Here is a 20,915-nt window from a genome sequence, read left to right as displayed (position 1 = left end):
CAATTGAGATGATCATGTTATTTTTCTGCTTTGATTTGTTGATATGGTGTATTACCTTAATTGATTTTCTTATGTTGGACCATCCTTGCATACCTGGGATGAATCCTACTTGGTCATGATGTATAATTCTTTTAATGTGTTGCTGGATTCGATTTGGTAAAATTTTGTTGAGGATTTTTGCATCTATATTCATTAGAGAGATTGGTCTGTAGTTTTCTTTTATTGTAATATCTTTGCCTGGTTTTGGTATGAGGGTGATTTTGGCTTCATAGAATGAATTAGGTAGCTTTCCCTCCACTTCAATTTTCTTGAAGAGTTTGAGCAGGGTTGGTACTAATTCTTTCTGGAATGTTTGGTAGAATTCACATGTGAAGCCATCTGGTCCTGGACTTTTCTTTTTGGGAAGCTTTTTAATGACTGATTCAATTTCTTTACTTGTGATTGGGATTATAAGATTTTTAACATAGTTCCCTACATTTTCTTCTAAAAGTTTTATGGTCTTAGATTGAATGTTTAGATCTTTGATCCATTTTGAATTAATTTTTGTATAGGGTGTGAGATATAGATCCTCTTTCATTCTTTTGCATATCCCCTTTCTCTAGGCACAATTTATTGAACATACCATTCTGTTCCAGGTGAATTGGCTTGACTGCCTTAACAAAGATCAGTTGTCCCATAAATGAGAGGGTCTATATCTGAACACTCTATTTGATTCCATTGGTCAATATATCTATCTTTATGCCAGTACCATGCTGTTTTAACCACTGTAGCTTTGTAATACGCCTTAAAGTCAAGTAGCATGAGACCTCCAACTTCATTTTTCTTTCTCAGGATATTTTTAGCTATTCAGGGCACCTGCTCCTCCAGATAAATTTGATTATTGGTTTTTCTATTTCTGAAAAGTAAGTTTTTGTGATTTTAATTGGTATTGCATTGAATCTGTAAGTCAATTTAGGTAGAATTGATGTCTTAACTATATTTAGTCTTCCAATCCATGAACACGGTATGCCCTTCCATTTATTTAGGTCTTCTGTGATTTTTTTTTGACAATTTCTTGTAGTTTTCTTTGTGTAGGTGTTTTGACTCTTTAGTTAAATGTATTCCTAAATATTTTGTTCTTTTGGTTGCAATTGTAAATGGAATTTTTTTCTTGATTTCCTCCTCAGGTTGTTCATATTAATGTATAGAAACACTACAGATTTTTGAATGTTGATCTTGTAACCTGCCACTTTGCTGGACTTATTTATTAGCTCTAATGGTTTTGCTGTGGATTTTTCGGGGTTTTCGACATATATCATCTGCAAACAGTGAGAGTTTTATTTCTTCCTTTCCAATTTTGATGCCTTGTATTTCTTTTTCTTGTCTAATTGCTCTGGCTAGAACTACCAACACAGTGTTGAATAACAGTGGTGAAAGTGAACATCCTTGTCTTGTTCCTGATCTTAGAGGTAAAGTTTTCAGTTTTTCCCCATTGAGGATGATGTTAGCTGTGGGTTTTTTATATATTCCCTTTATCATGTTGAGGAAGTTCCCTTCTATTCCTATCCTTTGAAGTGTTTTCAACAAGAATGGATGTTAAATTTTGTCAAATGCCTTTTCTGCATCATTCTAGATGATCATGTGGTTTGTCTGCTTTGATTTGTTGATACAGTGTATTGCATTAATTGCTTTTCTTATGTTGAACCATGCTTGCATACCTGGGATGAATCCTACTTGGTCATGGTGTATAATTCTTTTAATGTGGTGCTGGATTTGATTTGCAAGAATTTTGTTGAGGATTTTTGCATCTGTATTCATTAGAGAGATTGGTCTGTAGTTTTCTTTTCTTGTAATATCTTGTCTGGCTTTGGTATGAGGGTGATGTTGGCTTCATAGAATGAGTTAGATAGCTTTTGCTCCTCTTCAGTTTATTTTTAGAGTTTGAGCAGAATTGGTACTAATTCTTTGTTGAATGTTTGGTAGAATTCACATGTGAAACCATCTGGTCCTGGACTTTTCTTTTTGGGGAGCTTCATAATGACTGAATCAGTTTCTTCACTTGTGATTGGTTTGTTGAGCTTGTCTATTTCTTCTTGAGTCAATGTTGGGTGTTCATGCCTTTCTAGGAACTTGTCCATTTCATCTACATTGTTGAGTTTTATTAGCATAAAATTCATTCATAGTATCCTCTCATTACCTCATATTTCTGTGGAGTCAGTGGTTATATTTTCTCTTCTATTTCTGATTTTATTTATTTACAGCCTCTTTTTTTTTTGTCAACCTCGCTAAGTGTCCATCAATCTTATTGATTTTCTCATAGAACCAACTTCTGGTTTTGTTGATTTTCTTGATTGTTTTCGTGTTCTCAATTTCATTTATTTCTACTCTCATCTTCATTAGTTCTTTCCTTTTGCTTGCTTTGGGTTTAGTTTACTGTTCTTTCTCTAGTTCTTCCAAGTGGACTGTTAATTCCTCGATTTTTGCTCTTTCTTCTTTTTTGATATAGGCATTTAGAGCAATATATTTCCATATCCTGCTCAGTATGTGGCGCTTTTCTGCCTGCAGGTCCCACCAGCATAAGGTGATGTGGTACTTTTAACTTCAGCAGCCTCTCCCTTCTGGGGGCATGGTTGAGACAGAGGAGAGGTTGTAGGCTGGCTTTTACAGCCTTTGCTTTTCCAGACCCTGGGGTCTGAATTCCTTGAGGGAGGGAATTCAACTGAGCCGGGTCCCACCCCTCTCCTAGGGAAGGCACAGGCTCCAGACAAACACTCAAAGAAGCTTAATTCTGCCCATGCCTGGGGCAGTTGAAGCCTGAGAAGCCCTGCAGCTGTATCTAAATAGTAGTCAAGCCGTAGAAACACAGTCACAAAAAAGAAAAAGAAACATCCTTATCAGAGCAGGACCCCTGTTCCTCAGGTTTGCCAACCAAGAGCTTAAGTGGGTATGTTGCTTTGAGTATCTTCAGGTCGTGTGTGCCCCCTCCTTTCCTTCAGGGCCCAGACCATTTCAAGTATTATGTGCTTTCTGATCCAAAAAACCTCTGTTTTGTTTTTTTCTTTTTTCCTTTTTCTTTTTCCATCAGCCCTGTCCCCTCTTTGCAGGGGCAAAAACTAGCAACCTCTGCTTTTACTCGAGGTTCACCTTAGCTGGGGGCCTATTTTTAATAGTCAGAATTTATTAATTAATTCCACAATTGGAGCTTGGTTGCGCTCAGCCGCTACTGCTGGTAAAGTCTCTTTCCTTTCCCCTCTGGGAAGCAGCCTGTTGAGGAGGGGTGCCAGCCACCGCAGTTTGGGGGCTCGCAGCTGGTCCAGCTTGTCCAGACTGCGGAATGCTTTGTGTCCGATCATTGATGTACTGTTCCTGGCTATTTAGTAGCTACTCTGGAGGACGAACTAAATCCCATACCTCACTAAACCAGTATCTTGGCCCCTGCCATTTTATCTTCAAATATTTTTGTATCCTCTTTTCCCTTTGAGACTCCAAGTACATGTATATTAAGCCACTTCTATTAGGCTGCTTGAAGTAGTCTCATGGTTAATGCTTTTTTATCTGTTTCCTTTTACATATTTTTTATTGCTAATTTTCACATTCATTAATCTTCTGTAAAATCAAATCTGCTGTTAATCCTATCAGGTGCATATGATGTCATCTCATGCACTGTAGTTTTCTAGAAGTTTGATTTGTGTGCTTTTTTAAAAATATCTTCCACGTCCCTAATTTTTTAATGCAGTTTTATTGTAATATATTCACACAGCTTACAGTCCACAGTATACCGTCAGTGGCTCCTAATTTCATCACATAGTTGTGCAGTCATTGCCACCATCAATTGTAGTATATTTTCATTACTCAAATAATGATAATAACATAAAATAAAAATATAAAAGAAAACCCCTAATATTCCAAACCCTTTATCCCCACCCTATTGTTGACCCCTAATATTGATGTACATTTGTTACTGTTGAGAGAATATTAAGATACTACTGTTAATTATAGTCCATAGTTTGTAATAGGTACATTTTCCCCCAAATCCCCTCTATTAGTAACTCTTTGTAATAGTTTTGACATTTTTTCTATCCCAGTTGAGTAGATTAGGAAGCTTTGTCAAAAATCAATTGACCATAAAACTGAGGGTCTATTTCTGAGCTCTCAATTCAGTTCCATTGATCAATGTCTCTCTTTATGCCTGTACCATGCTGTTTTGACCACTGTGGCTTTATAATATGCTTTAAAGTCTGGAAGCGAGCTTCCTGCCACTTCATTCTGTTTTTCAAGATGTTTTTGTCTATTTGAGGCCACTTACCCTTTCAAACAAATTTGATGATTAGCTTTTCCGTTTTTTGCAAAGTAGGCTGTTGGAATTTTTATTGATATTGCATTGAATCTGTGGATCAATTTGGGTGGAATTGACATCTTAACAACATTTAGTCTTCCAGTCCATGAAAATAGTATGTCTTTCTGTTTATTTAGGTCATCCTTGATTTCTTTTAGCAATGTTTTGTAGTTGTCTGTGTACCTATCCTTTACATCCTTGGTTAAATTTATTCCTAGATATTTAACTCTTTTATTTGCTATTGTACCTGTTAAAGTTTTGAACATATATAATCCAGTTGTAATAATTGTTTTAATGTCATTCTCTGCTAATTTTTATACCATGTCAGGTCTGAGTCAGTTTTATTTGATTGATTATTCTCTTCATTATGACTTGAAGAGCATTTTCCTGCCTCTTTGCATGCCTGTTAATCTTTGAATGCCAGAAATTGCAAATTTTACCTTGTTGTTCTAGTTTGCTAGCTGCCAGAATGCAGTATACCAGAAAGAGAATGGCTTTTAAAAAGGGCAATTTAATATGTTGGTAGTTTACAGTTCTACAGCCGTGAAATGTCCCAATTAAAGCAAGGCTGTAGAAATGCCCAAGTTAAGGCACCAACAAGAGGTTACCTTCCCTCAAGAAAGGCTGATGAAGTTCCATGTTTCTCTCTCAACTGCAAAGGCATATGGCAAACACAGCGACATCTGCTTGCTTTCTCTCCAGGCTTGTGGTTTCATGGAGCTCCCCCAGGGACATTGTCCTCGTTTGCTAGCTGCTGGAATGCAACACACCAGAGACGGATTGGCTTTAATAAAAGGGGATTTATTTCATTAGTTCTTCAGAGGAAAGGCAGCTAACTTTCAACTGAGGTTCTTTCTTACATGGGAAGGCACAGGGCAATCTCTGCTGGCCTTCTCTGCAGGCCTCTGGGTTCCACCAACTTTCCCTGGGGTGATTCCTTTCTGCATCTCCAAAGGCCTGGGCTGAGCTGCGAGTGCATGCCTTCTAGCCGACTGCGGATGTAATCAACAACAGATGATGTTCACATGCCGTTGGCTCATGTCCACAGCAATATAACTAAGCACCTTCACCTAGCCAAGTTGACACCTGACTCTAACTACCACAGACGTTTTCCTTTTTCATCTCCGAAGATCTCTGGCTGCATGGGCTCTCCTAGTTCTTGTGGCTCTGTTGTTCTCAAGCTTTTTCCAAAGTGTTTCCTCTTTTAAAGGATTCCGGTAAACTAATCAAGACCCACCTGGAATTGGTGGGGTCACATTTCCTCTAAGTAAAGATTAATATCCACAATTGGGTGCATCGCATTTCTGTGAATATAATCTAATCAAGTTTTCAAGCCAGCACACTGGTCAAATGCTAGATAATTTTCTATTTCCATAAATTTTCTTAAGCTTTGTTCTAGGATACAATAAAGTTACTTGGAACTTGTTTGGTTCTTTTGGATCTTTTATGATTTGCTACTTGGGTCTGGAGCAGTGTTCAATCTAAAGCTATGTATTCCCCAATACTGAGTAAGACCTTTCTGAGAACCCTACCTGGTATCACATGAATAAGTTTTTCCATTTTGGCTGGTGGGAACAAGCTTTGTTCCCAGTTTCTTGTGAGCACTAGGCACTGTTTCTTCTAATTCTTTTGCTTGGTTCTTTTCCCAGTCGCACGTAGTTTTCTCACACATATTCACTGAAGTGTTATGCTGAATATTTGAAAGCAGCTCTCTAAAGATGTCTCTGGTTCTCTCTCTGTGTAGCTCTCTCTTCTCTGGTACTCTTCCCTATCATATTATCTGCATTGGTCTCTTTGGACTCTCAGCTCCATCTCCTCAGCTCAGATAGTTCACTGGGTTCCATGGGGATTCCTACTACTGCCTGGAAAATCTTAAGGTAGCAGTCTGATGCAAACCTCATCTCTTTTTTTCTTTTCCTCTGTTTCAGGTATCTCTTTCTTTGACTGGTACACAATGTCTTGAAAGCCATTGTTTCGTGTGTGTGTTTGTGTGTGTGTGTGTGTGGTTGTTTCAGGTAGGAGGGTAAATCTGGTCCCAGATTCTCTTAGCTTTGCCAAAAGTGGAAGTTCACAATTGTATTTCAAGTGAATGCATAACCACACAGAAGGGGGGAGGGGGAGAAAGAACTAATCCAAGTAGTCTATGAATACAATATTTAACTGTCTTCTCTTTGTCTTGTTTGGAGTTGTGGGGGAAAGAGAAAATTACAGACAGATCTTAAACTCTTGTATTAGGTTTGCTTTTTGTAGTTGCATGGGACAAGCAATTCTAAAACACTCGTGTATGTGTTATAGGATTCAGCAAATGAGTAAGTGTTGATATTTGCTGTTGTAAGAATTTTCATTGTAGAAGACATACAAATATGAAATGGCTGAAAGTGAGAAAGAACCCTTTGGTGATGTATTTGAATTGGAAGTATTGGTGCGAGTTCATGCTTTCTAATATATGTATGTTTATGCATGTATATGTGAACCTGTCCATATGTTCATATGCATGTACCAGTTCTGTCTGCTGAAGGGCTGAGATAGAAAGCTAATCCAGTAGGGATCAACATATCTTGTGCCTAGATCTTTTTTTTTGCATGGGCAGGCACCAGAAATCGAACCTGGGTCTCCAGCATGGCAGCTGAGAAATCTGCCACCAAGCCACCGTAGCACCGCCTGCCTTATACCTAGATCTTGATCTCTAATGCCATTCCCTAGAGAGCTCCTTGAGAAATGGCTGATTTTATGCTTTGGATAGGGAAAACATAAGATGAACCTAGAATATCTTTTTTGCCAGCAATAAAAGAAATGCTTTAAAAATGCACTTATATATATATATATATATATATATATATATATATCATAAAGATACAAGTGCCAGCCTGAAGGAGCTCACACTGGCCAAATCTAGGGACAGTTTGACTATAGACATAATTAAGTGCAGTAATAAATTATAAATCATTACAAAATAGGAATCCACAATAATTATAAATAAATGAAAAGGGATGCTTCTTAATTTTAATGGAATTAGAATTGATAATTGGAGATTGATAAATGGAGAGATTTGTTGGAGGTAGAAAACCATTTTGCAACCCGACCATAAAGATTAGGTCTGGCAAAAATCATCAGTGGACGCTAAATATAGGGGGAAATTTTGATAAGAAGCAGGATATTTGATGGTCTTAGAGTATCTCCCCACAGATTGCTTATTCGTTGCAAAGTAAAACATAGTTACTGTGTACTGCAGAGTTGGAAGATACCTTGACTGGGCAATTAAAATTAGGGTTACCCATGAGGGGTGGATAGACATAATGTGCCTCCAGATGTGGTACTCTAAGAGGGACACATCACTACATAGAATTAAAACTAGAAATACGTATGTGTCTAATCATGAAGAAACAGGCAAACTCCAAATGAGGAATGTTCTATTAAAGTATATGGTGGGGGGAACTGTATTTGTCAAGAATGCTAGTGTTCCAATAGAGAGTTCATTATTAATATTTTATTTACAGTCTGGTGTGTGGAATAGATAACATTGGAATCCAGGCCTTTATTCCAGAACCCGTGACATTTTCATTGACTCGTCACTGCTAGAAGAGTGTAGGTAAAAAACAGAAGGAAAAGGTGCTCATGAAATTCAGAACTAGTGTTATTGGTGAAGGTAGACATTGGGGACCCCACTGGTCTCTCAGCTTATTGAATCAGAAACAAGAAGATTAAGATTGATTAAAATATATATATGTATTTTAGATTTTAGAATCTTTTTAAAGCAGAATTTGGCTAACAAAATAATGCTGTGTAATAAAGTAATTTTTGATCTGAAGATTGTGTATAAAATGCAAATGTTACTAGACTGAAATATGCACTTAATAGTCTGTTACTCTTCTACAGCTGAGGAAAATAACACAAGAAACATAAATTTACAGCTAACTGAAAGAAGAGAAGTCATGAATTCATATTAATATTTATGTACTTATTGAGTATGGTAAAGTGGTGTGTGTTAAGGTTTAAATCTCTCAAAACAACTGAAATGTTCAAAATAGACCTGAAAACTAGTAATTAAAATGAGACCAATCATATTATCAACAGCCCCTTTCAATGTGAAAAAGGTAGAATGGGCATAGCCCAAATACCCCTTAAGAGTGGGAGAAAGATCAAAGGTGAGGGTGGAGTTATACAGAGAAGGTCAAGTTTAACAAATGAGTATGAGTGCTGAATCATTATACTGATACTTCTTTTAGCCTCCGGTACCTTAGAGGAGTGTATTAGTTAGGGTTCTCTAGAGAAACAGAATCAACAGGGAACACTTGCAAATATAAAATTTATTAAAGTGTCTCATGTGACCATGGGAGCACAGAGTCCAAAATCCGCAGGGCAGGCTGTGAAGCTGACGATTCCAATGGAGGGTCTGGATGAACTCCACAGGAGAGGCTTGCCGGTTGAAGCAGGAAGAGAGCCTGTCTCTTCTGAATCCTCCCTAAAAGGCTTCCAGTGATTAGATTTGAGCATCACTTATTGCAGAAGACACTCCCCTTGGCTGATTACAAATGGAATCAGCTGTGGATGCAGTGGACGTGATCATGATTTAATTCTATGAAATGTCCTCATTGCAACAGACAGGCCAGCACTTGGCCAAGTTGACACATGAACCTGACCATGACAAGCATTTAGAAATAAAAACCTAAAATTGTGGAACTGTAACTCTCAAATCTATTCTACAACTAATTGTTGCAATGTACTTTGAAATTTATTGCTTTTATGTATATTATGTTATTTAAAGAGAAGAGGGGTATGACAGAGAAGATAGAATTTAACAAATGAGTATGACTGCTGAATCATTACATTGATATTTCTGTTGGTCTCCATTGTCTTGGAGCAGCTAGAAGTAAAAATGAAAAATTGTAGAACTGTAACCCATACCAAACTTTAAAATCTCTTCTGTAACTACTTGTTAAAATGTACTTGGAAATGTATTGCTTTTGAGTATATATGTTATGTTAAACAATAAAAAGAAAAAGTTAAAAAAAAAAAGGGAAACACATTGTAAGATAATAAATAAAATGGAGGATAGAGGTGATGCAAACCTACAAAAAACTATCAAAATGAGTGTATTACCTTTTAATTTAAATGACTACAGAATAAAATTAGAAAATGAGAATAGTTTTAATGAATAAAAAGCATTTAAAAATCTAGGGAATATTATAACCTGGTATAAGAAATCAACTTCTACTGTGTTGGACTTTGACCTTTATAACCTTATTGGTGATTTTTTTCATAGGTTTAAAGGATAAGTAATACCTACTTATAAATCATGAAAGATGATACAATACGAATTGCATTTTTAGGTTAATATTACTTCCATTAGGTCAAGCCTACTTAAAATTAGGCCTAAGAGTCACCTTTGTTGCTCAGATGTGGCCTCTCTCTCCAGCCAACACAACAAGCAAACTCACCACCCTCCCCCTGTCTACGCGGGACATGACTCCCAGGGATGTGGACCTTCCTGGCAACGTGGGACAGAAATCCTAGAATGAGCTGAGACTCAGCATCAGGGGATTGAGAAAAGCCCTAGAATGAGCTGAGACTCAGCATCAAGGGATTGAGAAAACTTTCTCTACCAAAAGGGTGAAGAGTGAACTGAGACAAAATAAAGTGTCAATGGCTGAGAGGTTCCAAACAGAGTCAAGAGGTTATCCTGGAGGTTATTCTTACGCATTAAATAGATATCACCTTGTTCGTCAAGATGTAATGGAGAGGCTGGAGGGAACTGCCTGAAAATGTAGAGCTGTGTTTCAGTAGCCGTGCTTCTTGAAGATGATTATATAGCTTGCACAATGTGACTGTGTGGTTGTGAAAACCTTGTGTCTGATGCTCCTTTTATCTACCTTGTCAACAGACAAGTAAAACATATGGAATAAAAATAAATAATAGGGGGAACAAATGTTAAAATAAATTTAGTTTGAAATGCTAGTGATCAATGAAAGGGAGGGGTAAGGGGTATGGTATGTCTGAATTTTTTTCTGTTGTCTTTTTTTTTCTTTTTCTGAATAGGTGCAAATGTTCCAAGAAATTATCATGATAATAAATATGCAACTATGTGATGATATTATGAATTACTGATTATGTAGAATGGAATGATAAAAAATTAAGAATGTTTGCGTTTGGTGTTTTTGGGTATTTAAAAATAAGAAAAATTTAAAAATTAAAAAAAATATTACCTCCGTGCTGAAAGTCAAGCAGATTTTTTAGAGTCTCATTGTGAATAGATACGGAGAATGAAAAATAAAATACAGGCAGACATTACAGAAACAAATGACAGAATGATTATGACTCAGGATTACAAGGGTGGTGTTCAACAGAACAGTTATTGAATCAACATCAACAGAACAAATGATAAAATCCAAAGTGTTAACAACAAATAACTTTTTAAATATCAGTAAAACTCATCATTTATCTTTGATTTAATTACCTCTGGTAATGATTTCATGGACTTCTCCATTAAGTGTGGTAATTCCTTAAAACCAAGAACTGACATTACCATTGGGAAAACAAGAAATGTTTCTCAGGGAGAAACTAAGCAATCTTGGCAGCATTTTTTTTATATGTGGTTGAAGAACCTTGTCACTGCAATAAAGCATAAGTGAGAAAGATGAGAAAACCGGTTCACATTTGTACGAATACTGCTTTTTCTTTAGACAACTACATTTTCTGTATCATAAATCTATTAACAGCTTTGTTAATTAGCAAAACCTAAAGTGTCATCTGCTAACGAAAGACTAAGAAGTTGCAGTATATACAATTTTAAAAATGAATCTCATTTCTAGAGTCTAACAATGATAAGCTACAACTTTAAAAATGGGTATTAATTTATATGTTATTTATAGAAAGTTATGAAAATATATTGGGATAAATTAAGAAAGATGCCTAAACAGAAATACAGTGTTACAGATTGGAGGAACTAAATTTAAAAGACCAGACTCCTATGAGAGACATTCTATTATAATGGGAAAGTCCTAAATGGAGAGTCCCCAAACCAGAATTTTAGTCCTTGCGTCTCTACTTACCAGTTGCATAATCTTAGGAAAATCACTCTCAGCTTCCATTTCACCTTGTACAAAATAGAAATAATTCTCTTGGCTAAAAAAATAATAATAATTCTTCACAGAATTATGTAAGAATTAAGCTAGATAATGCATGTAAAATGACATCAGAAGGTATGCCAGTGTGAGGCATAGCTTGTAGATTTATTACAGTTCCATTTAATATTCCAACTGAATGTTTTATATGCAATTCGACAGAATTGTTATAAATTGTATTTAGGAAAATAAGCAAAGATAGATGCCTTTTTAATTTAGGAAAAGAACAACAATTGGGAGCCTTGCCCTTCTTTCTGTAAAGCTGTGGAAAAACCAACTGATATCACTATGGAAAAAGAAATTAGATCCACTCTACATATAACACAATTTGTTCAAGGTGGTTTAAAATGTTAAAATATAAAAGTTAGAAAGTCTCCACTATTATACCAATAGTAGTACAAAGGAAACTTTATGGTAATTGAAAAGCACTATTGGCAAGGTAAAAGAGATCAACTAAAAGAAAAATGAAAAATGTATCCTAAACAGGAAGAAGACAAATGGATAAAAAGTATTTAATATTTTTTTTAAAGTTTTCTCTTTATGAGACAAATTTTTAAAAGGATATATATAGTACAGATGAAAAGATACAAATTAAAATGAATTCTTAGAATGATATATATAGATTTCCTACTATTCAAAATGAAAATTATAATAACTTTGACTCAGTTCATGCTATTAGCAAAAAATTTTTAAACTACCTAGTAGTCCTAGTAGCATTGGATATTAGTAGTTGCATTGAATAGTAGATCTATTTAGAAGAATACAATAAGAGAAACATTTCTAGTTGATCTATCTTTTGGCATACTGAAAGGGATTTGAGTAGTATATGCCCAGGACATATTGAAAAGAAAAAAAAAGCTCTTGGGCAAAGATATTTCTAGCAATTGCATTCATAATAGTTTCAAGAAAAAAGCCCAACAATTGCAAAATGGGTAAATACGTTTTGGTGTATTGTTATTGCTACGGTAGACTGTTATATAGCCATTAAATACTGTTAATGGTTGTAAAATTGTATGCAAAAATGTTCAAATGAAACTCAAAAATGTTACTTACAAATTGTATCTACTAATGATATTTACATGATTTGGTCTCTACCTTGAAAAAAATCAGAAGGCAGATGTAACTGATTGGATTTTAAGGAAGTCTTAGTCTTTTTCTGTAGTGTGGAAATGCGCAATAAAAAAATAAAAGAATAATTGGTAAAGTTAATTTTAAAAAAAATGTTAGTGTTCCAGATTAAAGAAGTCTAAAGAAACATGACAGTAAACTGTAGTACTTGGTCCTAGACTGCAACTTTACTGAAAGAAAAACAAAAGGACATTATTGGGTCACTTGAAAAAGTTGAATTGTGAATGGTAGACAAGATAAAAGTATTATATCATCGTTAAATTTACCGAAGTTGCTAACTGTGGTATGAAGTTTTGTAAGAGAATATCCCTATTCTTAGGAAATATACACTAACTCATTCACTGGTAAATCATCATTTTACTTTTTACATGTACTATTTAGAATACACAACTTATTCTCAAGTAGTAGAGGGAAAAAAGCTATTAAATATGTATATTTAGAATGAGAGAGAGAAAGTGAGTACCTAAATGACAAATCAGATGAATAATGACAGTTGACAGTAGGCAAATATGGATAAAGGGTGTTTGGGTATTCTTTGTACTGTTCTTACCTAGCATCTTTTCTGTAAGATTTTTTTTTTTATCAATTTCAGTGTCCATATTCAGAATTACTACTAATACTAAGATTTACCAAATACAAATTTAGCTTCGATTTTCATATGGTAAATTATAATTGGTCTTTTCCAGATAAATATTGGCTCCAGGTATCTGAGACTTCACTTCAATTTGTACTATCATATCAATTTATTTCCTCTAGCCGCTCTTTATTATTGGACAATCCCCAGTTATTTCCACACCAGACGGTATACTCTTAAAATGCATCTTTCAGATCATTGTTCTTTAATTTTGGTATAAGAATTTTCTGCATTAAAGTCCATAATCAGAATTACTCTTGCTTTGAGAATGTGTTAGATAATTAGCTTCAGATTTAGGTGTAGTTTGGGATCTTATGCACCTAATAATTAGTGCATAAAGTGCACATGATTAGTGGAAAGAATTTTTCTTTGAGGAATGCAATTTCCTTCCTTCCTGTTTGAGACTGGGGCAGTTCTGTTATGTTCGCTTATAAACCTTATGTTGAGAACTCTTAAAATATGATGAATAATTCATTATAGGCTACCTAGACAAAGCATTCAATTGTATTGTGACAGTTTTCTTTTTCCAGAAAATTTTCACTAGTTACTGGTGAGTTAAGGTATAGATGAGAATGAGTAGAAGTTAACTTGTATTTCAATATTACTTTCAGTTTGGAACTGACTTTAAGTAACTTGAATTCTTAGTTAACAAGTCTCATTTTTTGTATTTCTTTTAGTCTCCCCGAGTGAAAGAATCATTACCAAATTCTGAGGTAAGTTAATTGTGATTATTGAATCTTTGTTAAAATGTACATGCTTTTTGTTGTGGCTTAGTTTTCATTTTAAGCACATTTCTTTAGTGTGTGCGTCAATGGAAAGGAGAGTTTATACCAATTGAATTTTATCAAATATATTTATTCTGAGTTTGAATGGATGCTTTTGCAGTGGTTTAGTGCCATTTTACTCATTTTGAAATTGACCTTTAGGCCCAGAACTATTTCCTTGCTTACTTGACATTATAAATTGTGCATTGGCTTAGGCTGCTTTAGAAAATAATTTTTTTGTATTAATCTATCCAGAAATCTATCATATGCCACCTTTCTTTTTTTGGAATTTTTTTTTTTTTCAGCCTCTTGTCAGATTCTGTTTTCTGTAGTTACTGCCTTTGTGATAGGAATCCTGCTAAACAGAATCTTGTTAGGCTAGTCTTTTTTATTCTCACTACCTGGGACAAATAATTTCATGGGTCCATTCTTTCATATATTCTTCCATCTGAAAGTACCTTCATCCACAGAGTCCAGTATTTGATTTAATGGCATACAGCTCTTGTTCTTAAACCAATTGTTCTTTCCCCTGTATTTTTCACTTCATCTTTACCATTAAGAAATGTATGTGCATAGCACTGTATCATTTAAGACTGAAAATAAATACTGCAATAGAGCATATTTTCAGGCCAGTATCTGATAATTTATATTAAAATTGCTCTTCACTAATATCTCTGGTTCCTCTTCTTGGTTCATAGTAGATTAGCAATTCCCGGCCCGTTGAAGTTAGGCATGGCCATACCAAGCCAATGAAAATGAACAGAAGTAATATGTGTTATCTCCAGGAGGAAACCTTTAAGTCACTGAGTGACTTGTGCTCCCTTGCCCCTGACACCTGAATACTTGAGTGAGGATAATATTGAGCTTAGCTTAGTCCCTGCTGGTTAGGGATAAATATGAAGTATATGCTTGGAATAATTTCCATTATTTTAATCTGCTAAGATTTTAGCACTATTTGTTTTGTTTTCTCTAATGTATTTAGCCCATTGACAAATTAATCCTTAATTTTTCAGGGTTAGTCTTCTTGTTCCTTTGTCTAAGTAGCATTTCCACATGAACTTTCACTTATGCGTATTCTCATGTTCATTCCTTTGTTCTGGATAGTATAGATAAGCATAATGTGCATGTAATTTGGAAGCTAACTATCCTTTTGAAATTGTGCTAATGATTATATTAACATTTTCAAAACAAATCTTAAAACTTTTTTTTATATCGCATTCAGAACCAATTAGTAACTTTTGTCTTTTTCTTATATTTGAAGCTAAATGAAATACAAAATTTTGCTTCCTTATTTCCTTCTGGATTTTGTTTGTATAATATTACCTGTTAGGCCTCTGTTATGGCCCTTTTAATTTTTTTTCTCTTTCACCTCTGAATTTTGGCCATTGCGTCTTTTTTTTTTTTTATCACTGGTTTACAGTTTTGAATATGCTTAACTTTTTTTTTTATTAGAGAAATTGTGGGTTTACAGAACAATCATGCATAAAATACAAGAATCTCATATACCGTCCTGCCACCAACACCTTGTATTGATGTGAAACATTGTTAAAATTGATCAAAGCACCTTTTTGTGATTGTACTTTTTTTTTTAACAATATTAGACTCTTTTAATCAAAGAGTCTGTGTTCTAGGCACTCTGAAGCAATTTACATGGATTACCTCATTTGAAACATCCAATACAGGCCTGTGAAATATGTCCTATTATTACTATTGTTTTTTAGTTAAAGAAGTTGTAGGTTTACAGAAAAATCATGTAAAATATACAGTGTTCCTGTTTTGTACTCAACTTCACTTTGTTTTCTCTTCAAGTCACATATTTAAAATTTATGAAGTTTTTCAAACATACAAAATAATACATATTTATGTTAGTTATAAAACTTCATATCCATTTTTAAAATGGAGTTCATTTATGTTGGTTGGCTGCTTTTCTTTATGAATAAATGAAGGTCCTTGGGTATAGAAAAACGTGGTTTCTACAATTTTGTGTTATATTCTTCAATCTGTATTTTGAGGTACTTTTTTGTTAGACAAGGCAGAGTGGATGTGGTTAAAAATAAATATGATGCAATGGACTACTATTCAACAACAACAAAGAATTAACTACTGATATATACTGTAATAGAGCTGAACCACAAAATCACTGTACTAAGTGAAAGAAGCCAGACACAAAAGATTACATAGTATAGGAAGTAGTTTATATGAAATAATGCAATAAAGACATATCTGTAGAAACAGAAGGTTGATCAGTTGTTGCCTAGGGCTATGGGGGTGGGAGAAGGAGTTAACTGCAAATGAGCATGGAGGAACTTTTGGGAAGTGTTCCAAAATTGGATTATAGGGTTGGTTGTACAACTTTATAAATTTTCTAAAAATCTTTGAATTATACACCTATACTGGCTGAATTTAGTAGTATGTAAATTATACCTTGAAAAGTTGTTACAAAAACAAAAAACAAATGATGGCCTGGAAGTATTTGACTCTCAATTGGAATAGGTGAATTCAGAGAGAGAGAGATATACTAGTATACTACTCAACAACTACTTCGTACACTACTTTGAAAATGTTCTCCAGTGAAGCTTTCTCTTCACCTGTCAATAGACCCTCCTCCCTTTCCACTCAACTTAAGCAGGACTGTGTGTATTTTTGTTCTAGCTCTTTCCAACAGCTGATCCCATGGGTACTTTGCTTCAAGTTCCAGAACAGATTTCTGCTCATCTACCTCATTCAGCTGGGCAGATGCCTGCACAGCCAACTCAAGTCTCTCTTCCACCCCCTGCAGAGCCTGCAAAAACAGCTCAGGTAAAGCAGGGATATTCTTTAATGGTCAGCCTTCTGGGTAGAGGAAAATAGCAGATATTAATGTGGAACTCAAACAGTATAATCAGGTTGGTGTGTTGGTAGATTTGGAAATGAGTTTTACAAATTGTTTGTCCACCATTTTAAAAGCATGCAGACATGGAAATTTGGCAAAGATCCTCTTTTTTAAAAGCAACAAAATCAGTTAATGATGGAAACATTCCAGACATCCAGAATTTATTGCCTACTTTTTTGTCAGCCCTTCATTAAACCGTTATATTTAACTTCAGAATGTGGGTGATGTAGCTCATATTAAAATTCAGAGAATTGCCCACCGTGTTATTTTCTTTTTCATTTGTTTGTATTACTTATTAATATTATCTTCAATTCGTAGATTGTCTGTTACTCTTTTTAATAGGAAAGAGGATATGATTTTTTTTCCAAATTTATGAAGATTAATTTTGCTAAAAGTAGGTAATATAATCTGTGAATTCACTTAACTAGGCACATACAAACCTCATTAAATCATAGTACACTGAAAGCAACTTAGTGAATGGGGGCCCCACTGTGAGTAACTCTGCTCTGTGGAACTCCTACGCTTTCCTCAAGAAACTTCAAAACAGTTTATGATATATTTGACCTTATGCTATGTGATTAGAGAAAGGGTCCAGAATCAATTCAGTTATTACGTATTAGAGGTTTCACTTTTTTCTGATGTTTTAGATGAAAGGAAATAGAAATGGCAGTTCCTATTTTTCCTTTTTTCTTCCTTTATTCTGCCTTTGGAACCACTGCTGTGAGTGCTTCCAGTTAGTCATGGTGCTGGTGACTTTTTAACCTTTTCATCGCCCAAGCTTGCCAATTCTTCCCATCATATTGGGAAAAGATACAGTTTTCTTATGAAAGCTTAGAAAAATTAAATTCATTTGATCCAGTAAGCAAAGAATATCTGTAAAGTTTTCAGAGAGAATATTTTAGCCATAGAAAGACCTGAAATGGAAGGGTTAGACAGATTCAAGAAGGGCACCTGATTTAGGCCCTACCATTTAGATGTTACTGTATATGAAATTTCATCTGTATTTAGAATTACCATTCTAATTGTGTTTGACTTAGACTGACATTCAGCTTGTTTCTGCCTTGGAGTGCATGTCCTCCCACAGTAAGGAATGTCCTATGAACTACTTAGGATAACCTCAACTGGAGATGAAAAAAATTGCTGTCAAGTGAATGATTCCTTTGCAGATGACTGTTAGTTACCTCTATGCTTCGTGTTCCAGGCAATAACTTTATCTTTCACTGATTTTAAGGCTATGACTTCCGAAGCAATTTCACAAGAAACCAAGATCCCAATCAGTCTAGTTCTAAGATTAAGGTAAATAGATGTTTTTGGTTTTCCAAATATTCTGAATATGCTGTTCTCTTTTTCAAAGTTAGTCCTTTTCCTAGTAGTCTATGTGCAAGAATAACTGGAAAGTATGTCCTTCCAACGGTGACTGTTTGCTCCCAGGTATAGCTGTTTGAGGACCTGACTGATACACTCATTCTCTTAGTATTTTCTCTCCTGATGGTGATGATTTTGTGCATTTGCAGTATATCTAGTTTAGGTTAAGAGTATGGTCTGTAGTTAGGAACATTTGTAGGGGAACCCCATTGGCTTCCTTATCTGACTATTAGACTTGTAATTTTGACTAAAAAGCACCCTGGACTCTGAGATCAACTAACCCAAATGCAGGGTTGGGTGACACTTTTTGATTGTGATAAAGTAAAGGCCTTACTCAAAAGAGATGAAAGGGAAACCTCTCACAACTTATTTGTTCTGTTTCTCTGTTTTAAAGCAAGTATTCTAAATTGGTGGTTCGTAATATCACTGCCTTTTTTTTTTTTTTAAGTTCCACTGAATTACCATTGATTCATCCCCCTTCCACATATTTAATCCTAGTCTTCTTTGTAGGCCATAATTGGATATAGAGGCAGCAAGAAGCTGTGAAATTATGTCATAAATGTGAAGAAAGCAGACTTTGTTACCTTTCTTTTACAGAAGCTTATTCGCTGTTATCTCAAATAGTTTTGAGTTATAAGATATCTTGGTAATCTCATCTTAATTATACCTAACGAATACCACTTGTCTCTCTCAAAAATTCTATTTTGAAATCTTATAGCAGTTAATAGCACAAAAATTCCATTTGATGTGTGCTACAGGAAGGTGGAGAAATCCTTGTAAGTGATGTGGTTTACATTTTGAGAGAGTGGTTGTTTAATTGACTTGTGTTCCAGGCTGTGTTTATGGAATTAGAAGGCTGGAGTCTTATTCTCACTGATGAAGACTTTGGAGTTGAATGGCCAGAAGAGATGAAAAGAGATGCATTTAACCCACTTTACCATGTTGTTGTCTTAGAAAGTGTATATGTGCTTGGCATGCCAGTTAAATCGGTAAACTTAGGTTGAACATTTCAATCTCAATTTTATTCATCTTTTAGTGTTTTTAATTGAATAGTTATGTATTAAGTACAGACTGTGTATTAGCACTCTCAGATGTTGTGGAAGAATACCAAGAAAAGAGAAGATTAAATGCTTTCCTTGAAAACAAAGTCTAGATAGAAACTTGATTTGTATGTACTTCACATAGCTAAAGGCAAATTTCAGGTAGTGTATGTACAAAAATAAATGCAAGTCTGTATGTACAAATGCAGAGAGAAAGCATTACATTGCGAGGGAAATATCCCTTTGGAGAAGGGTGTGTTGGAGATTGTTCTAGTTTGCTAACTGCTGGAATGCAATATACCAGAAACGGAATGGCTTTTAACAAGAGGAATTTAATAAGTTGCTAGTTTACAGTTCTAAGGCTGAGAAAATGTCCCAATTAAAATAAGTCTATAGACATGTCCAATGTAAGGCATCCGGGGAAAGATACCTTGGTTCAAGAAGGCCAACGACGTTCAATGTTTCTCCCTCAGCAGGAAGGGTACATGGCAAACATGGCGGCGTCTGCTGGCTTTCACGTGGCTCTACCAAAAGGGACTGTCGCAAAAATGTTTCCTCTTTTAAAGAATTCCAGCAAGCAACTCCACCTTCAGTGGGTGGAGGCACACCTCCTTGGAAGTCATCTAATCAAAAGTTACCACCTACAATTGGGTGGGTCACATCTTCATGGAAACAGTCAAAATGCTCCCACCCAGCAATATTGAATGAGGATCCAAGGGCATGACTTTTCTGGGGTCCACCACAGATTCAGACCAGCACAGAGATGGGCAGTTATTTTTACAAGTTCAGTAACATCCTCATGTATATTATTTGTTAAATAGACCTAAGCCCTGTGCACAGTTTAGATCAAATGGATTTGGGTGCTAAGTGATCAGGTGTATATAACTTTACACTACTGTTCTAATTTCTCTGCCTTCAACTAGAATTTACAGGATGCCTGGTTAATCTCAGTACACAGTGGAGCCATTGGTCACCATGAACAACATCTCATCAGTCACATGTTATACATTTCTGAAACATTGTATTCTGTTGCCAGCTTGAGCCTACTTCCTTTCTCTGTTCTCTTTCCACCCAAATAAGTCCTGTCTAAAAATTATCTGTAAAGTTTTTCTTCATCCATCTTCTGAACTCCTGTAGAATGTAGGGAGCATGATATATTTATGAGCCCGCCAATATTCATCACTTGTTGTGAATAAGGTACTCTCCTAGGTTTGGAGGGATGGGAGTGACTCTAAGGATGAAAAAGCCATCTTGTACCATATTAAGCACATCTCCCTGCTCTCATTCAGATTTTTCTCCTACTTTTATATGATCATCTTAGTGGGAGTAGGAATGGGAGTGGATATGTAAGAATCTCCACAAAAGTATGAGATTTTGGGCGGTGTGACAGTGGCTCAGTGGCAGAGTTCTCGCCTGCCATGCCGGAGACCCAGGTTTGATTCCCGGTGCCTGCCCATGCAAAAAGAAAAAACAAAAGAAGTGTGAGATTTTTATGTTTATCAACAGAAGACATAAAAGAGATTGTAGGCTCTTTGTCCGCCGGCCTGGCGCTCACGCCCCGCCAGCCGGCCCGCCCTCCTCTCCCTCTTACCCCTTCTGCTCCGGCGGCGCTCCATCCGCCATCTTATCCTTCCCTTTCTCCTCCTGCTCCGGCGGCTCTCCAACCACCACCGTGC

At 35.6% G+C, this 20,915-nt stretch overlaps 1 protein-coding gene across 5 annotated transcripts in view; it reads left to right on the top strand.

Annotated features, from left to right (window-relative positions):
- The window catches only part of OXSR1 (oxidative stress responsive kinase 1), a 165,778-nt gene that overhangs the window by 132,406 nt on the left and 12,457 nt on the right, over window positions 1-20,915 (top strand). For all 5 annotated transcript variants that reach the window (XM_077129787.1, XM_077129789.1, XM_077129790.1 and 2 more), the window contains 3 exons: window positions 13,876-13,911; window positions 16,615-16,761; window positions 18,066-18,130. In XM_077129787.1, coding sequence (XP_076985902.1) covers window positions 13,876-13,911; window positions 16,615-16,761; window positions 18,066-18,130 — 248 coding nt within the window. The remainder of the gene's footprint in view (window positions 1-13,875; window positions 13,912-16,614; window positions 16,762-18,065; window positions 18,131-20,915) is intronic.

Source organism: Tamandua tetradactyla, chromosome 15 (genome assembly GCF_023851605.1).
Source record: "Tamandua tetradactyla isolate mTamTet1 chromosome 15, mTamTet1.pri, whole genome shotgun sequence".
NCBI classification, from domain to species: Eukaryota; Metazoa; Chordata; class Mammalia; order Pilosa; family Myrmecophagidae; genus Tamandua; species Tamandua tetradactyla.
Note: the sequence above shows the minus strand (reverse complement) of the source record. Positions and strands in the feature narration are given on the sequence as shown.